This window comes from Grammomys surdaster, unplaced genomic scaffold (assembly GCF_004785775.1).
Source record: "Grammomys surdaster isolate TR1022 unplaced genomic scaffold, NIH_TR_1.0 204, whole genome shotgun sequence".
Taxonomy (NCBI): Eukaryota; Metazoa; Chordata; class Mammalia; order Rodentia; family Muridae; genus Grammomys; species Grammomys surdaster.
The window spans coordinates 735,189-757,241 of record NW_021604649.1 but is presented as its reverse complement, the minus strand read 5'-3'; the positions used below and the strand labels follow the sequence as shown (position 1 = coordinate 757,241).

Genomic DNA, 22,053 nt, shown 5'->3' with positions numbered 1-22,053 from the left:
GGAGAGACAAGGCCACAAAAGAGGCAAATGCCAAGGTATAATGTGCTTTAGTGGTAAAGTCAGGTGGTTGAAGTTTATCTAGACTATCATTGTCCATTAAGAATTATAATATGAGCCACACATGCAGTATAAAATTTCCTGGCAGTTACACTAATAAAAAAAAGGAGGAGGCTGGCATATGGCTCAGGAGCACAGTGCATGCTCAGTGCGCAAGAATTCCATTCTCAGCACCAAATAAAAAATAATAATAAAGGAGGAAAGTTATATCCAGAACTATCATTTTAACATGTAATAAAGACCACTGGTTATCAATGACATTTAAATGTTTTTCTGGACATGACATCATTATGTATTTACACTGACAACATATTTTGATCTGGAATAGCCACATTTACAATGATTCAGAAGCACCTGTGGCTGAGGGTGGGGCTAGTGCATTTGTGTCACTGCAGAACTGGTATGCTTGATATATGCCTCAAATGAAAAGTCTGTTCATAACAGGAAGGCTGTGTTGGGACAAGAGTCCACCGTTGAGGATGGCTGTGTGTAGTTGTTTGGGTTCTGTGTGGCACAGGGGCTGTACTTTAGTTCCCAACTCTACCCTGACACAACACTGGCAGCCCAGGAAAAAAAGAGGTTAGCCCAAGAGGTAGTGTCTTTATCCTGATTTTTATTATTTTTTTTCCCACTAGATTGTGTTCCAGTAGTACTCCCTAGGAATAACAGAGAAGTGCCTGAGAAACATCACATTTCCTTAGACATTTAGAGGACATTTTACTTCTAATTCTTAATTTTCAGTCTTGAGGGGAAATTACCCGAGGTTATTTTTGTGACACCTCACTTAGAGTTATGTGCCCAAGTCCTGAGGCTTTATTTGCGTCGGAGTATTGTCCTGTCAGAACTCTATCTAATCCTGCGAAGTCATCTGCTCACACTGGCAGCTGCTGAATAGGTTCCTGGGCAGGTCTGGAAACACAATGACATTTGTTTGTTATTGTTTTCCCGTTGTCCTAACTTCCTAGATTCCCTTCCTCACTGTCCTGAGGTTTTGCTCGCTGAAAACTTGCCAGAACCAGGGTAACTAGGACCTGCACCTGGCACCGTTTCTTCTCCCCCGTTCCTGAGGAACTATCTCCTTGAAGCTGAGAAAATTCTTTTCCCTGCATGTTCCTTCCTTTACTTGCCAACCTTACTTTCATCCCTCTGGGGCTCGAGAGGGCTATTAATAAACTCAGTAAGTGTTGTTGGAAATGTCAGCTCTCTGATGTGTTAGAAATACTGTGAGAGTCAAGAGGGCCAGAAGTAGCTACCTGCTTGACAGGAGGGAAAGAAAAGAGAAACACACAAACAGAAAAGGGACATAAACGTGTCATCACTTGATACTTGTGCAAACACTCTGACAGAGTTTGATAGTGTTAATCGATGTTGAACACGTATATATTAGAAATATTTTAGATAGACATCCAGTATAAATAAGCACTAAAAGTCATGTATAAAAAGTCCAATCTAGAAACTACTCAAATGTCTAAGATGAATGATATGAAATATACTGAAAATTATATAGCACAGAGAATAAAACAATATGCAACAGCATCACTGAATTTCACAAACCTAATGTTTAGCTAAGGAAAGTAGATGCTCAAAATCACACAGTATGATTCTCTCTCTACATGAAGGGTTTTTTTTTTAAAGATTTATTTATTTTATGTATGTGAGTACACTGTAGCTGTCTTCAGACACACCAGAAGAGGGAATCAGATCCCATTACAGATGGTTACGAGCCATCTGTGGGTACTGGGAATTGAACTCAGGACCTCTGAAAGAGCACTCAGTGCTCTTAACCGCTGAGCCATCTCTCCAGTCCTGGTAATTTTTTTTTAATTGGTAAAATCCAGCCGTGGTGTTAAAAGACAGTGCTGTGGTCAGCTACAAGGAGAATGGAGTGAGTAGTGTTTGAGAGGAAGCACAAAGGGACCCTGGAGGCTGGAAATGTTCTGTTTCTTGGCAATGGGTGGATTAAGTTTGGAATAATAAAATCTGTAACTTTCTGAAATCAGCCTACAAAGAGCAAAAGAAAGAAAACAAAGCACCCTCCACCACACCTGTTGCTTTAGCAACACTCCAGGTGAAAAAGAATAAAGGGCTGAGGAAGGTGCAGACATTAGCAAGAGTAAGTCACTAACCTGCTTCTAAATTGGACAGAAGGGTAAATTATGGGAGTTCACTAGGAGGTGGGGCATTGGAAGCGGTAAGACTAGATGAAGAGGTAATGAATTCTATAGGCACACGTGATGCATTGAGATATACCTGGAGGATCCTTAGCAAAACGTATCTCTAGTGTGTCTTTGAGAATGATTCCAGAGAGGATTGATATATGGCATAGGAATTGAGGGAGAAAGAACCACGATGAATGTAGATGTTGTCATTTCAGGTCTGGGGTACTGAAAAATGGGAAAAGGAGCTGGCCAGCTTATGAAAGTACCTTTCTCTTGAATGTGTATCCATTTCTATTGTTATTGCCTTTCAATGAAAACTCCTACTTCCAGCTCTCTAGGCCATCGGACTGACTCTGCATTGGTTCCTCAAATTCTGAGGTTGCAGGTTTCTTAGACTGAGCAACTACTGGTTTTGACTGCTCTCCAGCAATTGTTGGACTACCGAGCTTCCAATCACGTAAGATGACTCAATAAATTGATTCTTTCCCCTAGAGAATCCTGACTTATATAAAACATAATGAATGCATAGTGTGTCTAAAGGACATTTATTTGGAAAGCCACACTGATACAGGTTTTAAAAGCAAGCTGAGGGCTTTAGTAGTTGAGAGTGCCTGATGCGCTTGCAGAGAACCAGAGTTTGGTTTCCAACACACCTCCCTGGTGACTTATAACCACCAGTAATTCCAGCTCTGGAGGAAGGATCGTAATCTCTCCTCTGACCTCCACCAGGACCCACATGCACGTGTATATACACAGATGCATACACGAAAGCTCATTAGAAAAACCCTAATATAAAATATTACCTATAAAAGTGCTACGAGTTTTATTTCTGAATAGACTAGAACTTAATCACAAACCTTGTAAGGACAAAAAGTGAAGATTTTTCTCCTCAGTTTCCTCTCATCCCTCCCATGTGGCCAGAAAAGCAAAGTGTATGAGGGCATATAAAAGATCAGGAGAGAGTGGGCCTTTTGAAAAAAAAAAAAAAGGAGGGGCTCAGAGTCGAACATTAGGCCTTATTCATGAAAGTTGAATACTCTGCCTCAACCCTACGCCCGCAGCCCGAACGCACTTTCCCTAAATGGCATGAAGAAGACGCTGTGACATATGCTAACTGGTCCCGGAAGTCAAGGCTTAGAATGTAGCCAGATCCACTTCCACGGACCCAATGCTCAGAACCGTTTTAAACTGCCCTTCTCACGTGCAGTTCTCAAAACTGCAGGAAACTGTCTGTTTAACGTACCCAACACTTTTAGAACTCTGCTAAACAATCCTTCTTGTGACCCAACTGACCGACCTTTGTTTGTGTTAATCCTGTGAGGAAAGTCAATCATCTCTGCAAATTCGTGCAATGTGCTTAGCCTAGTACCTGACACATATTACATTCTCAATAAATGTCTATATGCTGTAGCTGTTCATTGGCTAATGAACCAAACGGCACAATGAAGCCTCTCTGGCCCGAGCTAAAGCATACTAGTGAAGTCAAGACTGAAAACCTAAATAAATCCATTTCTACAGACCTAAGACAACACTCTGTATCTAGCTAAAGGATAGTGGGGTGAAAATGGTTAACAATGGACTGTTCATTTAAAAATGGAAAAGGCTTGAATGTAGTAATTTTCCAGGTTTAAGACATACACTATATCTTGCCACCCATCCTTCCTCAGTGTTCACATCGCCTTCACAGTTCCTAGCTTTCCATTCTGACTTCCAGTTCATTCATTGCCTATTCGTGACCCCCTCCAAACCAAGTTTTCTAAAATTAATCTTGGCTGTAGATTTTAATTTCTCAGACTAAAAAACTGTTTTTAAAAAGTGCCAGTATCACAAAAGAGGAAAGGGGGTGGGGTGGGGAAAGGCTAGGGAAATATTCTAGGTGAGAGGGGACTAAAGGAATATGATAAATGCAATACGTGGATTTTGGATGGCATTGAGGGTAGCACCTTTGAAAGCTATTATTGAGATGCTCAAGAAGACTGCATATAAATTGTATGTCCTTATTTCTAGAAAATACATATCACATTGATGCTCATCATGATGTCTGCTTGAATCTTAAAATAGGCCAGCAAAATTATTCTTATGTAATAATTTTTATTGATACATGACATGTTATGCCATGTGTGCTAGATAAAACAAGATGCAGATAGTAGCAGTTGGAGCTGGATGAAGGGTATGGGTACTCAAGACTAATCTTCAACCTTCTGTAGGGTTTAATTTATTCAAAATAAAAAGGGGCAATGAAACATTACCTACAAAAGAGTTTTTAAAATACACACATCCACACTGCAGCCTGAACAGAGAGTTTTCTTGGAGTGGGACAGACTGAGAGCATGCATTTAATTGTTGCAGGATCACAGGGAAGAAACAACTGGGAGAAGTTTGTCTTACACTCTCTCCTGTCTCCTCTGATTCTTGCTATCCTTTAGGACCCAAACTCTGTCACTGGTTCTCTTTGGCAATTTCCTAGTTGGGCCTGCTCAGCTAGGGAGTAGGGGCATCAAGAAGAGCATTTGATGAGACCAGATCATGAGCTAGACCAGATGGACAGAGATATAATTGTACGTAAGAGAATGAAAAGCCAGAGAAGTAGGAATGAATTCTCGAGAGCATACTTAGTGGCGAATGGAGAGATGACACCCTAAATCTCTCCAGGACTGCCGGACTGGAGGATGTTCAGGGAGGACTACTAGGACCAAATTGCTTTGTTAGTTCAGATGTAGATCATGTATCTCTAGAACAGTGGTTTTCAACTTCCCTAAGGTTGTGAACCCTTTAATACAGTTCTTCATGTTGTGGTGACCCCCAAACATAAAATTATTTTCATTGCTACTTCATAACTGTAATTTTGCTACTATTATGAATTGTAATGTATATATCTGGTATGCAGGATATCTGATATGTGACCCCCCCCTCGATGAGGTCATGACCCACAGATGAGAACTGCTGCTGTAGACCTTTTTCTGGATAGCTTCCCTCTGCCAGATGGTTTACGCCACAGGGTTGCATGACAAAGACGCCTGCAATCTCTGGCAGGAAAATTTCCTTTTCCAAAAGCAATGTCTTTGAGAGGAAGAGTGGTAGGGCAAGGTGTTTGCTTTTGTCTTTTGTTTTACTCTTGCTGAGTCCAGGGGCAGGATTTATATTTTCAAGGAAGTGTTGTGTTAAACAACCCTAGGATCAGAGAAGATACATACAGTTGTCATCTGGAGTTGGGGAGAGTATGGAATCTGTACACTACTGTTCTTGGCATGTAGTGGGAGTGAGGATGATAAATACAATCTGGGAGGCAAACTGCAGCATCATGGAAAGAAAAGAGGAACCCTGTAACATCCCCCTGACCAATGTGTCTGTCACATCTCTAAGTTTCCAGAAAGACATGGGGGCACATTTCCTTTCTCTTCTTTCCCTTTCCCATAAGCAGTATTGCCTCAGGTGCAGAGAAGCCCTTTCTACCCTCAGTAAAGTTCATCAAGACTGGCATTGACTTTCCAGAAAGATAAGGGGGATGGGTGGGTGGAGAGATGGTTCATGGTTCAGGGTACATATCGCTCTTATAGAGGACCTGAATTCAGTACCCAGCACCCACACTGGATGGTTCCCAACCACCTGTAACTGAAACTCTGGGTGAGTCTGATGCCTCTGCCTTCCTCGGGCGCCTGTATTCACATTTTTTATGGGGGAAGAAGAAGAAATAAATAATTTTTTTAAAGTTAAGAAGTAAGCCACTAACTCCAATGCTTCCTTTTCACAGCAAGGAAAGTCAGCATCCTACAGTACACACCTCATCTGAAATCTCAGGGTTCAAATCCTCAGGAGTCTTCTTGATCTTAGGAGTCAGACCATTTTAGAACATGATATGCGGGGCTGGAGAGATGGCTCAGCAGTTAAGAGCAGTGATCTGTTCTTCCTAGAGGTATTGAGTTCAATTCCCAGCAACCACATGGTGGCTCACAACCATCTGTAATGGGATCTGATGCCGTCTTCTGGTGTGTCTGAAGAGAGCAATGGTGTACTCATATACATAAAATAAATAAATAAATCTTTAAAAAAATGTGATATGCAATCTGCTACCACCTGACCTGGCTTTGTCATCTCCAATTTTCCCTTGAGCACTATGTTCACAACTATATTCACTAACAAGCCGTGCTTGATTCGCTTCTGACTTTTTGCACATATATGTCCTCCTATCTACTTAAGTCTAGCATGGGAGTTAAAGGTGCATACTTCAGAATTGTTTTGCTTGAGTTTGATTCTGGATAAAAGTCAGCTTCTAAACTTCTTGGTCTTCACTTCTTCAGTTGCAAAACATGGCTCCAACAAGCCTGGGGTGAAGATACAATGAGAGAATTTGTCAAGAGTCTTAACACAGCATGATATCCCAAATCAGCATGCAGGTCAGGCTTGACTCAACAAACATTGATTATCTGGCTGCCCAGTAGGTGGGAAGCTTTTGATGTCCATTTATTACCATCTATTTCTAGTCCAGTTGGAAGACAGACACAAAACCAGGACTTTAATAAGACTAAAACCTACTCAAGGACAGAGCTGAGTGAGACAGAAGGCAACCTGTGCATTCTCTGCCTTCTCCCTGGTCATTCAGACTCAGGTCACATGCAATTCTGAATTCCCAAGGCCTGGGGAGAAAAGGAGGCAGTAAAGAATTTCCAACCTAGGGCTGCCACTCAATTTTTATGCACACACCTCACCCTACTAGCTGTTAAAATGTTGACGTACCTGTGTCCTGACCCCAAATGCCCCATAACCTTTCCTCTATCTCTACTTCTACCTTAAGCTCCACCTCCACCATTCTGACTCTTGGGCACACTGTCCTTGTCTCTCATCAGTGCGTCCCTGTGTTAACCTATGTCTAGTTGGTCTTTACCACACAGCAAGCAGTCAAGAACCGTGTGAGCTAATCTTTCTCTGGGCTGTGCTTTTAACACTTGCACTTCGGGAGGAGGGCAGATATCTCCTAGGCTGTGTCTCAGTGCCTTGAGGTAGCTTTTGGCTTTCTCAGCCAAGCCACATACCTGCAAAAGCCTTTTGAATACTCATGCCTATCCATCAGGATGGTTTCCTTCAGCCCAACTATTCATCTCGTTCCAGAGGAGGTTACTTAGCCTCTCTGGAACTCAGTCACTCCACCTCTAAGATGAGATAATGATTGTACCTACTTCATAGGGTTGCTGGAGAGGTTAGATGATATCATTCTAGAAAACACTTAGGAATGTCTGGCCCATAGTAAAAATCTATAAATATTATTATTGCTATCATTTTTGTATTGAAGCTTTAATGGGCCATTTAGGCATTCTTTTCAAGTGTTTTCACTCTGATTGCCTCTGTTGATCTTCATAGCATTTCCAGAGAGGTGTGTATGAAATGTATTGATTAGCGTCTCCCCTTTTGAAGTAGAGAAGCTAACACCAGGCTATATAAGTGAGGTAGCTAAGGTTAACGGCAACTTTTCTGATTCACAACCCAGTGCTATTTTTTTTCCACTAAGAAATATTGAAATTTGCTATTTAATACACATGCATTGAATTGCTTCTATATGCTAAGCACTGTACTCAGTGCTCAGAGTACAGTAGCAGGCAAGACATACAGGTCCTTTGGCTCCTGAAGTCAGCATACTAGTGTGAAGAGACAGTCAGTAAGCAACTAAATAGTGATAAACAGAATATATCATTTTGTGTGTTTAAAAACAAGGCAGGGTGCTGTAGGCAAGATGACTTGGTGGTAAAGGAAGCCTTTCATGAGGTGACAACTTTTGTGATAAGGAGTTGACCTGGGGACCTCCTCACCTTGGATATAGCTAAGATATAGGAGGGAAAGTTTTCATAAAGAAGATCCTATTCTGATCCACCACAGACAAAAGAGAAAGAACGAAACAGAGGTCTACACATTGAAGATGGCTCAGACCCCAGTCAGAGAGATGTGGAAGTGAAGAATTTTTGAAATAGAGTTTCTCTCTTTCTGGTGGAGGAAAAAGGGCTGGGGGCAGGGAAAGCAACTGTTTCCCTATAGGTGTTTATTAAGTTTAAATATGTTTGCGTATGTGCTGGAATTGAGCCTAAGTCTCATGCATCCTAAGTATATGCTCTGTCACTGAGCTACACTCCTAGCCATAAACATACATCTGACTTAGTGTATGTAATGTAACCTTTTTGAGACCTGTTAGGTGACTAAAAATTCAGTAAATTTAAGGATACTGGTTTGATGAGTCCTGAGAGATGTATTTCTGTCTGTCTGTCTATCATCTATCTATCTATCTATCTATCTATCTATCTATCTATCTATCTACCTATCTATATTTCTGTTGGGCATTTCCCCTATAAAGATAAAAAGGATATTTCTAGCACCTTAAAATATTCCCTTGTGCATTCTGAAGTCTGTTCTGCTCAGATGTGATACATAATATGAACTCATTTTGTGTCAGTCTGATGGTGTTTTATACTTAGACTGGGTATATGGTTTTTAGGCCAGAAGGAAATACAGATGATACCATATCAGAAGATACAAAAAAACAAGAGTCTAAAGAGTTTCTCCAGTATAAAGTTACTATTACTAAACACCTTGGATATATAAGACTATCCTATAAGCCAGGCGGTGGTGGCACACGCCTTTAAACCCAGCACTTGGGAGGCAGAGGCAGGCGGATTTCTGAGTTCGAGGCCAGCCTGGTCTACAGAGTGAGTTCCAGGACAGCCCGGACTATAAAGAGAAACCCTGTCTCGAAAAACCAAAAAAAAAAAAAAAAAAAGACTATCCTATAAATTTAAATTAACATCACATAAAGTCTGTATGTTTGAATTAGAGAGTATTATGTTTGTACTATATAAAGTCTATGTGTTGAATCAGAGTGTGCTGAATTGACAATAGATATGATCTACTTTGTTATATTAGAGAGTGCTTTTTAACCAATCAGGAGTGTAAGTTTACTTTTACTCATTAGTTTTTACTTTACTTTTGATTTTTCTCTTTTCAGGTTTTATAACACCGGTTCTCAATCTGTGAGTCATGACGCCCTTTGACAAACCTCTGCCTTCAAAAATATTTACATTATGATTCATAGCAGCAGCAAAATTACAGTTAAGAAAAAGCAACGGAAATAACTTTACGGTTGGGGGCACAGCAACATGAGGAACTGTATTAAAGGGTCACAGCATTAGCACAGTTGATAACCACTGCTTTACAGATTTTTGTTCTTTAATAAGCATAGATCTCATAGGAACTCAGTATACGTTAAGAACATAGAATTTGACCTGAGGTAAATCTGGATCTCTCAACTCACACTTATTGAGAAAGGCAACTAAATTCACACCTCTGATTTCTCATTCACAAAAGTGCAGTCAATATGAAACATCTCAACATGGTTTCTGAAAGAATTAAGCTATCTAGTGCACCGGATACCTCTTTAAAAGCCAAGAGTCTATTTTTACTATTGTAAATCGACTTTGGTATTTTCTATAGCTGGGTGACTAGATTATTTTAGATTTATTTGGTGTTCTGACACCTCAGTGTACTGTGGAGGAACTGCTAGGTCTTTTTACAAGTTTCAGTAACTGTGGAGAAAGTGGCTGGAATCCTTTCAGTTGGTGATAGATTCTTACAGTTTGCCAATGTCTTCTACCATGTCCATTTGCGAACCTCTTCGGGGTTTTGATTTCATGGCTATATCAAAACATCACTTGCAATAGTAGCAGTTTAACTCAACATTTTTCTTCTACTACTTTTTTCTATCATTAGTGGATGTTTGTTAAGGGAGAATTGCAACAAAAACAATGGATTTCTTTTTTATAGTGTGTGTGTGTGTGTGTGTGTGTGTGTGTGGTTGTTGTTGTTGTTGACAACTTGTGAGGGGTTAATTTTCACTTTTCACTATGTGGGTTCCAGGGATTGAACTTAGGTCATCAGGCTTGGTACCAAACAATTTTACCTGCCGAGTTATCTCACTGGCCCAGACTGCAATTTTAGCAAGAAATTGTCTTAAGAGCTTTTGTTAGGAAAGATGTACTCCTGTCACTGTATGCCAGAAAGAAAACCCTGCCCCACCACTAATCCACTGTTCGGCTTTTTAGGGCTTAAGTGAGGTAAGTTTCACGAGTTTTCTGCCTTGCTTTCAGGGCAACACATTTTCTGAATACTGTCTTGCTCAACTCCTATAAAGTATTATTCTCACAGATACGTTTTTACCAGTGTTTCCTCTTTATCATGCTGTGGCTGATATTTTGTAGTATTACAACTTTTTGGTATTTTGTTCACTATGTGGGGTTTGGCATTATTTTTAAATGTCATGAAATTTTACTTCTCTTTGTCCTGCAAGTGATGACTACTACCTTGAGATGATCAGGAAATTCTCCTGGCTAACTTTCTTGGTACTAGAAAGTGCTATGCAGGGCTGCCAGGGCAGAACATCAATAGTCTTACCCAATGCTGGATTTTGCATACTACAGTACTGACCTTTAAGGCAAGATATGTCCACTGTTGTAATAGTGGCAAGATGGTTTATGGATGCATTAACCACTATCCTGGTTGGATTTGAGGTCTGCTCCTATAAACATGGTAAAAAAAAATAAATCCATGGCTAAGGAAGACATAGACCTTAGGAAAGAAGCTATTGGCATTTTTTATTTTCTAAATGTTCATGCTGTCAAACTGCTTTTTAAATATTTGCATTTATATTCGGAGATTTGTGTTGCTGTCACCCTTGGTCAGAGAAACTGATTGCAGTAGGTTGTTAATATGGAGACTCATGACAGTTCAAAGTACTGAGAATCAGCCACTGTGAGTGCTCAGTTCTAGAAGAATGCCTGTATCAACCGTCCTACCTAACACTCAGGGAATAGCATGGAGGAATGAAAGGAGATGGAAAGAATGTAAGCGCTGATGGCTAGACAGAGAGGAGCGCTGTGGGATACTGACTGTAACATGGCTGTTGCACACATGAACTTGCAGCAGCAAAAGACCTATACATGTCCTACTCCCAAGGAGGTATTGGCAGTTGATAGCTGATGAAGGGAGAGTCACTTTTCTTTGGGGAAAGGACCATTAAGTCCCTTATACTTGTGGGCAGTATGAATTCAGATTCAGTAGGTTATAAAAAAGGGGGGATGTGAAGTTGTGAAGGAGATTTGTAGGGAGGGCCCCTAGAGTCCTGGAGGGGCTGGCGTGGAGGGATAGAGATGAACATCATCAAGATATGTTGTATACATGTGTGGAATTTCTGAGACTTCAGTTTTTGACACAGACAAGCGGCTCTTTGCCTCAGCACAGTGAAGCTACGGTCCTGTGGATAACCTAGAGAAGTTCCACTCGGGACTCTTTTGAAATGGAGGCCTCATTTTAAAGAGGCTGAAACGGTTAGGAACTATCAAGAAGATTGTACTTGCCAGGAGAGGATCACGTTTCCCTGCCTTACTTCCTTTCCCAACACAGGCCTCTCAGTGGAGCATAAGCCCTGAGCATTTCCAGCTGCTGCCATTGAGCATGGCCGCATCGCTATTGGGATGCCTGGGATCACTTCTCATTGACAGAGGTCAAAGGCCAGGGCCTCACTCTCCAGGAATAAACCCTGAGGACTATTGAGCTTCTCCAGACCCCTGTCAGGGCTCTTGTAGCCCAAAGCATTCCTTTCCCTGCTGGGATCTGTCAGTTAGTTCTGGAAAAGATCAAATTTCCTCACCCCAAATTTGCCTATTATCCACACACGGTTCCTGGAGAAAGTCTGGAGAAAAGGCATGTTCTCATAATCCTCAAATGTCATAGCTGAAGATCCCTGAGAGAGCATCTTGCCTCAGGCTGCCTCATTTAACAGAACATGTAACTTCCTTTGCTCTATTTCCGCATTTCAAGGAATCCCCAAGGCTGCCTTATAATACAAATCAGGAGCAAGGGAAGAGCCAAGTTAATCAGGAAAGGAAGCTCTCAGGGGACCCAGCTGTGCTTGGGAAAGACTCAGGTATTATAAATACAGCTCTGGCCTCAGGAGTTGGTTATCAAGGATTTTCTTCAAGGACAAAAAAAAAGAGATCTGTGCTGACTCAGCTCCAGAGTTTTACACAGCATTGGGTAAGACTGGCAAACGTTTGATTCCTCCTGACAGGCTTTGAGATTTGGAAGGTCCTACTCTGAGGAGGCCTGTCTTTTCTTCCTCCAGGTTCCCAGGTACTGTGAAGGGTTGGCAATCGACCTATGACCTTTGCATCTTACCTGCCTCTTACCTGAGTCCTTCTATGCTGATGGTTCTTGTGTTCAGCTCTGAAATTAAGAGAACACTCCCAGTTTTGTTAGGGCAGGCTTTGAGAAGTGTGGATTTTTTCACATCTTTTACATTTGCAACAAAATTTACCAGGTGCAAAACACTACCACTCCATTCATCCCTCCACAGTTTAGCCTCAAAGGTGTGTGAGCGTGGTTTTTCAGCTACATTTTACAGATGAAGGCTTCAAGAGCGAGACTACATTTTGTACCACACATAGCACCTTGAGTGAGAAAGCATGCCTTAAGTATATAACAATTGAGTCAACAGAGCCCACAGAGTTGAGACCATTGATTGATCTGGTCTGAAATGAATTCCCATAATCACGATTGATCACTGGGAAATGTAGAATAAATGTGAGACCTCAGTGCCTAAGCCCCAAGAAGACTCTGACATCCTGTAATATCAGGATAAATGGTCAATTTACTATCTTTTCACTTCATGTTCTTGGGATATTTTTCTTTCAGATTAGTGAAAGATAGGAATTCTCATCAAATGAAATTTTTTTGAAAGGTTAGTGGGGAATCAGTGGATCGCGTCAGTCATGTATAGTGAACTTGTGTGTTTGTGTGTTGGTGTCTGTCTCTGTGTGTCTTTGTTGTCTGTGTGTTTGTGTGTGTGTGTATGTCTTCTTTGTATGGGTCTTTGTGTGTGTGTGTGTGTGTGTATGTGTTCTTTGTATGGGTCTTTGTGTGTGTGTGTGTATGTCTTCTTTGTATGGGTCTTTGTGTGTGTGTGTGTGTGTGTGTATGTCTTCTTTGTATGGGTCTTTGTGTGTGTGTGTGTGTGTGTGTGTGTGTGTTTTAAACAAGTCTATCTGTACATTCTTACCAAAGACTAAGAAAGAAAGGTGTATTCCTGCCTGGGATTAGAAAGGTATTAATTCCGTTTGCCATTCCAATGGAAACCAGGCCATAGGTGACAGAATTTTAAACAGACTCTGGATGGAGGTTTTGGTGAAACAGGCTAGAGACCTTGTGTCTTGGGTGCTCAGAAAATAGCACAGTGTGAGATGTGGACACAAATTCGCCACTGTCACCAGCCATGGAAAAGGAACCCATTCCTCTCCCCCCCACTTCTCCAATATTAAGAAAATGACAACAAGTTTTTGATTTTTTTTTATTCGTGTTGGCCAGGAGGGCACCCAGTATTTTCACGGTGCAACTGCTCAGATGTATTGGTAAATGTGATCGCAATTGTGCAGTTCACCAGCCTGATGGTGAGGGTGGCTCCAGCTGGGGTGGAATTGCTGCTGGGGACAGGATGGATGGAGGGGAGTCAAAGGAATTCTCAGCTTACAGGTTAGCGAGAAGCCAGTCTAGCAGTTGCTTTCTAGCCATGTTGCCCACGGCTTCATCCAGTTGTCGTTCTTTGGCAAACTTCATGACCTCCTGAAGAAGATCTCCTACACTGTACCCTTTCTCTGCTGCCTTAGCTGAGACTTCAGGGAGCTGTGGAGAGAGCACAGTTATCTTGAGTAATCTGATACTTTTGAGGAGGACCTAGTGGGCAAAGTAAACTAACATCTCCTTGTGTCTGTCCCCCAAGGTTAAAGTCCTGTCACAGATCCAAAACTGTTGACATGCCTAGACTTTCCCCCTAAGACCTAGGAGATGGCTGTAAGGAGAGTTACATGGTTTTATTTCAACTCCTATACTGAACATGCTTTCACTGTGTGATTTCTCTGAAGTATAATGTGGGAACTGCATGTGTGTGCATATGTGTGTGTGTATGTGTGTGCGCGAGCGTGCGCGCATGCAGAGACAGAGAATGCAGTTTATATATATACACTAGTCTGCTCACATCCACCCATTCTATAATTTCTTGGGCCTTAATGCGTTTCTTACCTTCTCAAGTTGTCCATCATCGTCTCCCATGAAATAGAGCATAGGCACGTTAAACTGAGAGGCTGCAATCCATTGCAGGACAGCCTGAAGCTGCTTCTGCAAGTTACTTGTAGAGCACTGATTGTTGACGATAACTTCAGGGCCCGGAGCTTCAGGATAACTTTGTGACATCACAGCTTCACGGCCACATCTGGGGCCACCACCGCTTGCCAGGGCTGCTTGTTCTTCCAGCTCAGCCAGGGCTGCTCCATTGTTGCTGTATTTAGCCATGATCAGGCACAGTTTCATCACGGATTCTACCAGTTGGTCTATAAACTGCCGGTTCATTTGCTTCATCCCGCTGATGAAGTCCAGTTCTGTACTCTCGGGGCATTGATCTTCAGGTCTCTTGGCCATGGGAGCTGCTTTGTTTGATCTAGAATCAGAACACCGCTTATTCTCTCCTTCAGATAGTTCATCACAGCTGAAAGGGCTCTCACTCAGAAGTTTCTGAATCAGGGACAGAACCATGTTTGACATATCCATCTTCTGGGACTCCAGTTGATTTTCCTTCACACATGTAGATGGTCCAGGAGCTCCACGGGTTTCAAAATGCTTCATTGAAAGTGATTTAGAACTTTGGCCACCTCCACACTTTTCATAATGTGCACTTTGGGACATATACCCCATGGAGGAACCAGGGCACTCTTCTTCACATGGATCTTTGCCCTTGGCTTGTTGGGTCAGATGGTATTGAATGAGCATAAGGGCAGAGACAATTAGATCCTTGGCCAGTGAATCTGTGGAAGGACTGATCTTCTCTCTCTTCTCCTCTTTATTGGGGCATACTTTGTTATTCGTTTTGCCTTGGTTTCCTTGCTTCTGGTTGTTCCACATAGTAAGGCTCTCTTTGAGGATATGCTCGCTGACTCGCTCAGCACTCGTCAGCGATTTGCATGGATCTGCTTTGGCTTTGCATTTATCTTTTCCTTTCATTTCAGCTTTCATAGCTGAGAACTCAAGGCTCTGGTTCTTGCATTTCAGATCATGAGTTCCAGCTTTTAAGGTTGCATATGCCAGACTTTGAGATTTACTCTCCTTCTTCTCACCGAGAAGAGCACTGACCAGACGCTTTAGCATGGCCTCCATGATGTCCGCTGCATTTTGTTTACCATGATTGAAAAGATTCCTCTTAACAGCAGAAACGAAGTCTGAGTCTGTCATCAGGACTCCTGTTATATTATGTAAGTTCTTCATGCATGAGTCAATCAGATCAGATACAATTTCCTTGGTGTGCTTTAATAGTACCCTCTTCAGGACCACACAAGCTGGAATTGGCTTCCCACAGCTGTGCACTTTCAAGGTTTTCATAACAGAGACCATCATGTCAGATGCTACCTGATTTGCATAAACCATAAGCCCCTTGCTGATAGAGTCTGCAAATTCTTTGCTGTCTTTTAGGCACATCTGCTGCTTTTCTCCACACTTGTTCTTGTTAGACAATTCACTATACAAAAAGGTTTTCCGGCCATCCCTGCAATCCTCTCCATTGCCACGCATTTCTGATGAGGTCAGTTCGACAGCTTCATGGGCCATCTCAGAAGCAATTTTGCTGACAGCACTCCGGGGGCTGGTTTTCCCTTTTTCTCCTGATGTATACATGGAATGATGCAGGCATTTGTTTCCACCTTCCAATTTGTCCTTGATTTCCTTACGGGCCATTTGGATTACCAGAGATGACAAGCGGTTGACATAGAAGGAAAGGTCGTCCATAGAACATTCTCCATCAGGAGTGGCAACTGACCTCTGATTGCTAGGAGATTTGGTTGCAGGATTTGAGGGACTTTGGTTATTGTTGGTGTTTTTGGATGCCGCCATTTCTAGGCGAAGGTTTTGAGGTCCTTTGTTCAAATAATCCAAGTTTACTTGATCAGCATACACACTGTAGCAGTTCTCAGAGGGTATTTTTTGATAATCACCTTCTAGGTCTCCTACTTTATGTTTACAGCTAGAGGCTGAGGGACTTAATGCATGTTGGAAACCCAAGGCATACTTCTGGAGATCATTGAGGAGCCAGTTGAGGACACTTATGGGATCAGAGGGAGCTTGTTTGAAAAGGCACACAGATCCCTCTGTCTAGAAAAAGAAGAACACCTCGCCATAAGAGTTTGAAGAGTTAGGCTATTTCTGCCCTTTTGTTTTCTGGTTGTTAGAAGATATAGCTTGTAAGTAACACAGAGATTTGACTTTTTGTTAGCATCTAATGATATCCATTAATAAACATTCAAGCACCATGATAGCAACAAAAACTTGGAGTATATAGAGTATGTATGCTTGTAGATGTAACTATTTGCAAGTTCTGCCAATGTGCCAATTTCATTTGAGTATGTGTGTATGTCTCATTGTGTCAACAGTGTGCCAGTGTATATTGTGTATGTTAGCATGTCAATATGGCAATTCATGTGTTTGGGTATTTCAGTAGATATTAAAGTGTGTCAATCTGTATTGTTGGTGTTAGAAGTTGCTATTATATGTATGTATATGTATGGCTATATGTAACCATATGTAATAATGTGTTAATATCAGTACTTATTATGCATGTAAACCAATGCAAGCATGCATTTTGTACATACTAGTGAATGGAAAAATATACTTGTATATGTCAGTATGTCTGACTATATAAAGAACCCACTGTCAGTTTTAATGTTAATATTCAAAATAATAATCATATGTGGTTTATTCTACCTTTATAAGATCTGTAGGTATTTGTGTACATAAATGTGTTTGAAAGTATCATATGTAAGTAACATAGTACATATATAACTACATCTGTGTAAATGTTTGTATCAAAGTATCACATAAGTGTGTTACTTTATGTTAAGTTTGTATGTATGTATGTATGCGCGTCAGTCATGATTGTGTATTGTCACATAAGTCTTTCCATATGCACTTATAAATGTGTATGTCAGTGTCTGAATTTGTTAGGGTCACTGTTCTGGTCAAGATTTGTGTGTGTTAATGTGTGTTGGTATGCGCTTATGCATTGTGTGTATTACTGTAAATGTGGGTGTTTATGTTTACCACATGTGGGCACATCAGATTGTCTGACTACATGTATATGTTATAGACATACAAATGTATATGTTAACTCTATATGTAAAGGTCAGTATATTTATCTATGCATATATGTGTTTATAAATGTGAAATGTAGCATCACTTGGTACTTATGAAGGCCAGGAAAGTGTGTTGGGCCTCCTGGAACTGGAGTTGCAGCACCACGTGGGTGCTGGGAATCAACCTTTGCTTCTCGAGAAGAGCTGTCAGTTCTATTAACCTCTGAGGCATCTCTCCAGGCCCAAGTTGTACCTTTCTTAAGACTACATGATGGAACTGGTTGCCCCCAACCTTTATCCCCAAAACTTTGAAGAGTGTTTCTGTGACTTGTTTTTCTTCTGTCAGGGCCACTGGCCTCATTCCAAATGTGTCTGAGATCATAAATGATGTTTTGCTTATAACATATGAGCCTAGAGACAGGGAACAGAAATCATTCGACTTCTTTGCATTGAAGCCAAATATCCTTTCCATTACCAGTCAGCTCAGGATTAAAGGAATGTGGGTGTGTTTAGCCTAACAGATATAATTTGAAATACACCAAAACAAATGGATTTGGGCTTTGACCATAGCTTCTAATTTGAACCATTTCAACAGCTTGCGAATGTAATCTCTTAGGTACTCAAATTCTTGGTTGATACGTGTTTTCTCTGCTCCATATCTTTCTTCCTTATTAAATGGTGGGCAATATGAGGCACAGGAGCATTGTACAAGTCAGCAAGGAACATTGCAAAGGTCAGTACTAAATGTACACCTTTCTTAGAACAAGGATAGCAAAATTCTGTTTGGAGCTGATACCTATACGTCACATAGTAGTATTTTGAACCTTTGTGATCAATGAACACCATTTTAAAATATTGTACGTGGAACTTACCATGGCCCTGAACTTAGTCCTGTGTTTTTTAGAATGTCATGTGTTCCAAGTTGGTAGACCTATTTGACAACCATTTTCTTACCACCTCTGAACCAAAGTCTTCAGATTTACTACTGGCCCTAGAAATTAGGAATGGTAGAACCTCAGAGGCTAGGTCACCTTAGATTGGTCTTGTTTTTCAGTGTCCTTGATCACGATAATCTCTTTTTCTTCCAGATTCTCCAGGTTTAATTCGCCTTCTGAACTGGAACCAGCAGCACCCTGTGGAGTTAAAGGGTGAGAATTTTAATGAAAAGTTGGTTTTTGAGATTTCTCCAAGCTGCCTTATCCCTTAGGCTATAACTTCACAGGATGAAGGTCATGTCCCTTATCATCCTTTGTTTCTTCAGGAGAGGTAGGGTTTCAGTGCTACAAAATTTGAAGAATGTGATAAGATTATTTCCACAAATTACTAATGCATCCTCTGATGACACTCAAGACTATCCATCTCAAGAGCCATATTCTGTTATGTACCACTGTTTGGGACAGACTATGTATAGCCATGCTTTTATTTAGCCCAATTAGTGATAAAAGTGACCTGGGCCTTCCACCCAAATCCCCTCTACCTTTCATCTCTCTGCCTTACCTCTTCCCTTTCCTCATATTTCACAGAAAACCCTTCTTTTTCTCACCCTCTTCCACTTTGAACAGAAAATACCCACCTTGGAATCTTTATCTTCCACATTCAAGGTGGACACATCCACAAAGCATATCTACATAAAATAAGAGGGCAAATTTAGATACACTCTAAAGGAAAAAGTCATTAATTTCTTTCTTGGAGATGATAAGAACACTTACCTCATAGAATTCTTGGGAAAAGTAAGTGTAAATTTCAAATGTTTTAGTAATACACAGGTAAACATTTCTATGTTTAATAGGTACATTGTACTAAAATATGAAGCTTGTGGTATTATGAATAATATTGTGTAGGATGGTGATCACGTTTAAATATAAATAATCTTGGTACTTGATAAGGATGAAAATATGAAGTACTATCCAAATAATTTGAAATTTGGGAAGCCGTATGAAATAGTTGAAGTAATTTGCCCTCCTGAGTGGACCAAGAGCAACTTACAAAACATTATGGCTTTAGTGTTAGGAAATAGAAGCTGGCTGCTAGGCAGCCACCACTCCTACCTCTTCTTAGGCTCCTACACCTCTTAGGTTCCTCACTCCTCTTAGGCCTCTCCCTTTTTAGGCTCCTCCCTTTTTAGGTCCCTCGGCCACACCCTCCTCCTAGGCTCCTTTCCCTTAGACCCCTCCTTTCTTGAGCCATCCCTCCTCTTAAGCTCCTCCCCTTCCAGGCCATCCTCTCTTTAGCCCCTCCCACTCTTAGGCCCTCTCACTTAGCTGACTCCCTACTCTTAGGCCCCTCCCTCCAATCAGGCCCCTCCCCTCTTAAGCCCCTCCCAGTCTTAGCTGACTCCCTCCTCTTAGGCCCCTCCCCCAATCAGGCCCCTCCCACTCTTGGGCCCCTCCCACTCTTAGCTGACTCCCTCCTCTTAGGCCCCTCCCCCAATCAGACCTCTCCCACTCTTGGGCCCCTCCCACTCTTAGGCGACTCCCTCCTCTTAGGCCCCTCCCTCCATTCAAGCCCCTCCCACTCTTAAGCCCCTCCCACTCTTAGGTGACTCCCTCCTCTTAGGCCCCTCCCTCCAATTAAGCCCCTCCCCTCTTAAGCCCCTCCCAGTCTTAGCTGACTCCTTCCTCTTAGGCCCCGCCCTCCAATCAAGCCCCTCCCAGTCTTAGTTGACTCCCTCCTCTTAGGCCCCTCCCTCCAATCAGGCCCCTTCCCTCTTAAGCCCCTCCTACTCTTAGGTTCTAACACTCTTAGGCCCTCCCACTCTTAGGTGACTCCCTCCTCTTAGGCCCCTCCCTTAAATTAGGCCCCTCCCACTCTTAGGTGACTCCCTTCTCTTAGGCTCCTCCCTCCAATCAGGCCCCTCCTCTTAGACCCCTTCCACTCTTAGATTCCTCCCTCCTAGGCTCCACCCTCCTCTTAGGCCTCTCCCACTCTCGAGCTCCTCCCACTCTTAGGTGACTCCCTTCTCTTAGGCCTCTCCCTGCTTATGCACTTCCCTTCTTTTGGCCCCTCCCATCATAGGCCCCTCCTTCTCTAAGGCTCCTCCCAATCTTTGGTTCCTCCCTCCTAGGCCCCACCCTCCTCTTAGGCTCCTCCCTCCTGATAGGCTCCTCCCTCCTTCCTCTCTACAGGTTCCTCCTTCCCTTCACATTCCCCACCCTGTGTGATGTAGATGTGTGCTGGCTCCTGACAGGCCTTACTGAGCTTCGATGCTTGGAAAAACCACATATCAGCTTCCATGAGTTTTATCTTGGGCTCCAACATATCTATACTCATATGGTAAATTTTTCTACTCCTTGGAGTCTTACCACTTTTCGGTCCTGATCTTGTTGTCCTTTTGGGCTGTAAAGATCTACCTTGCACACGCCCCTGCGGCTGTGTAACCAGTCAATATCGTCAGACATCTGCAGAAAGAAGCAAAAGAAATGTGAAGTTCTTACATGTGGTTTATAAAATGAAGTAATTTTAAATAAAACTTGTGGGGCCCCAATACCCATCTATGTTTCATTGAAGTTTAGGAAAGATGTGAAAATGGGGAACGATGGTGAAATGTTTAAAGTCAAGGCGCAGGACCAATCGCTCTTATTAAAATATGTGGTCTCCTTTCATTTATACTTACCTTACTAAGTATCTTGAACATAGTAATATGTTGACTTGAGAAGATACCAGCAGGAAAAGTGGTACACGATTAAGCAAATTTAAGTTTAAAGACTAGGGTTTATATTCAGTGATTTATGTCTATCTAGCATAAAGTATTCCAAGAAAGCTACTAACAGTCTTACATGAAGAATCAAATGTCTCAGAGAAATGACACCAGGTTCTGAAAGAATCAAATTTATTGTTTTAGAAAGTTGCTAACTCCCTACAGTTCTGCTTTCCTGATCCATCCTGGAGCCAAAGGGACAAAGACAACCAAATAAGGTAGAGATAAAATCTTTGCTGTTTGACACCAGTTAGCAACTTACTAGACTTGTGTTTTGGTGTCTGGGTCTTGAAGTGGATTTTTCTCCAGAATTTAACAGGATACATTTCGGGGGCTGTGGAATTCCTTTTTGCACACACATAAAAAAACATTCTCCTTCATCTTCACTAGATTAGATCTTTCCTTTTCCCTCTACTTCTTCAAACTAATCTCACACTGTTCTTTCCCTGACTGCCTCCCATTTCTTTTCCTCCTCTCTTCCTCTCCCATCCCCTCCTTTTTCTCTCCCTCTATTCTCTTGCCTCCCTGTGTTCCTGCCTCCTCCTCTTCCTTCCTTCATCCTCTTTGTCATCCCTCCATGCTTCCTCCCTCCTCTCCTTATCCATCTCCCCTCCCTCCTCCTGCCTCTCATCCTCCATTTCCCTCTCCTCCCAACTTCATTTTCCACCCTTACTCTATCCCTTGTTTGTCCTTTATTCAGTCCCCCATCTCTTTATTCTCTATCCCCCCTTGCTCCTTCTCTTTCTCTTCATCCATCTTCCTATTCCCCTTCTTTCTTTCTTCCCCTCCCTCCTCCCCTCCCTCCTCCCTCCCTTTATCTTCCATCCACCTCTCATCCCTCCTCCCCTTCCTCCCCCCTTTATTCTCCATCCTCCCTCTCTTCATCCCTCCTCTCCTCCCTCCTCCTCTCCCTCCTTTCCTCCCTCCTTCCCTCCTCCCTCTC

General features: G+C 42.0%; 1 protein-coding gene across 2 annotated transcripts in view; it reads right to left on the bottom strand.

The window, feature by feature from the left end:
* Positions 1–13,579: 13,579 nt before the first annotated feature.
* Positions 13,580–22,053, bottom strand: part of Akap4 (A-kinase anchoring protein 4) — a 10,418-nt gene continuing 1,944 nt past the window's right edge. Inside the window, exons 2-6 of one of the 2 annotated variants that reach the window (XM_028770843.1) lie at positions 20,716–20,811; positions 18,987–19,037; positions 18,445–18,546; positions 14,322–16,436; positions 13,580–13,925 (exon numbers count right to left, since the gene is read on the bottom strand). In XM_028770843.1, coding sequence (XP_028626676.1) covers positions 13,770–13,925; positions 14,322–16,436; positions 18,445–18,546; positions 18,987–19,037; positions 20,716–20,811 — 2,520 coding nt within the window. In that variant the 3' untranslated portion in view covers positions 13,580–13,769. The remainder of the gene's footprint in view (positions 13,926–14,321; positions 16,437–18,444; positions 18,547–18,986; positions 19,038–20,715; positions 20,812–22,053) is intronic. The other variant, XM_028770844.1, reaches the window with a different exon arrangement.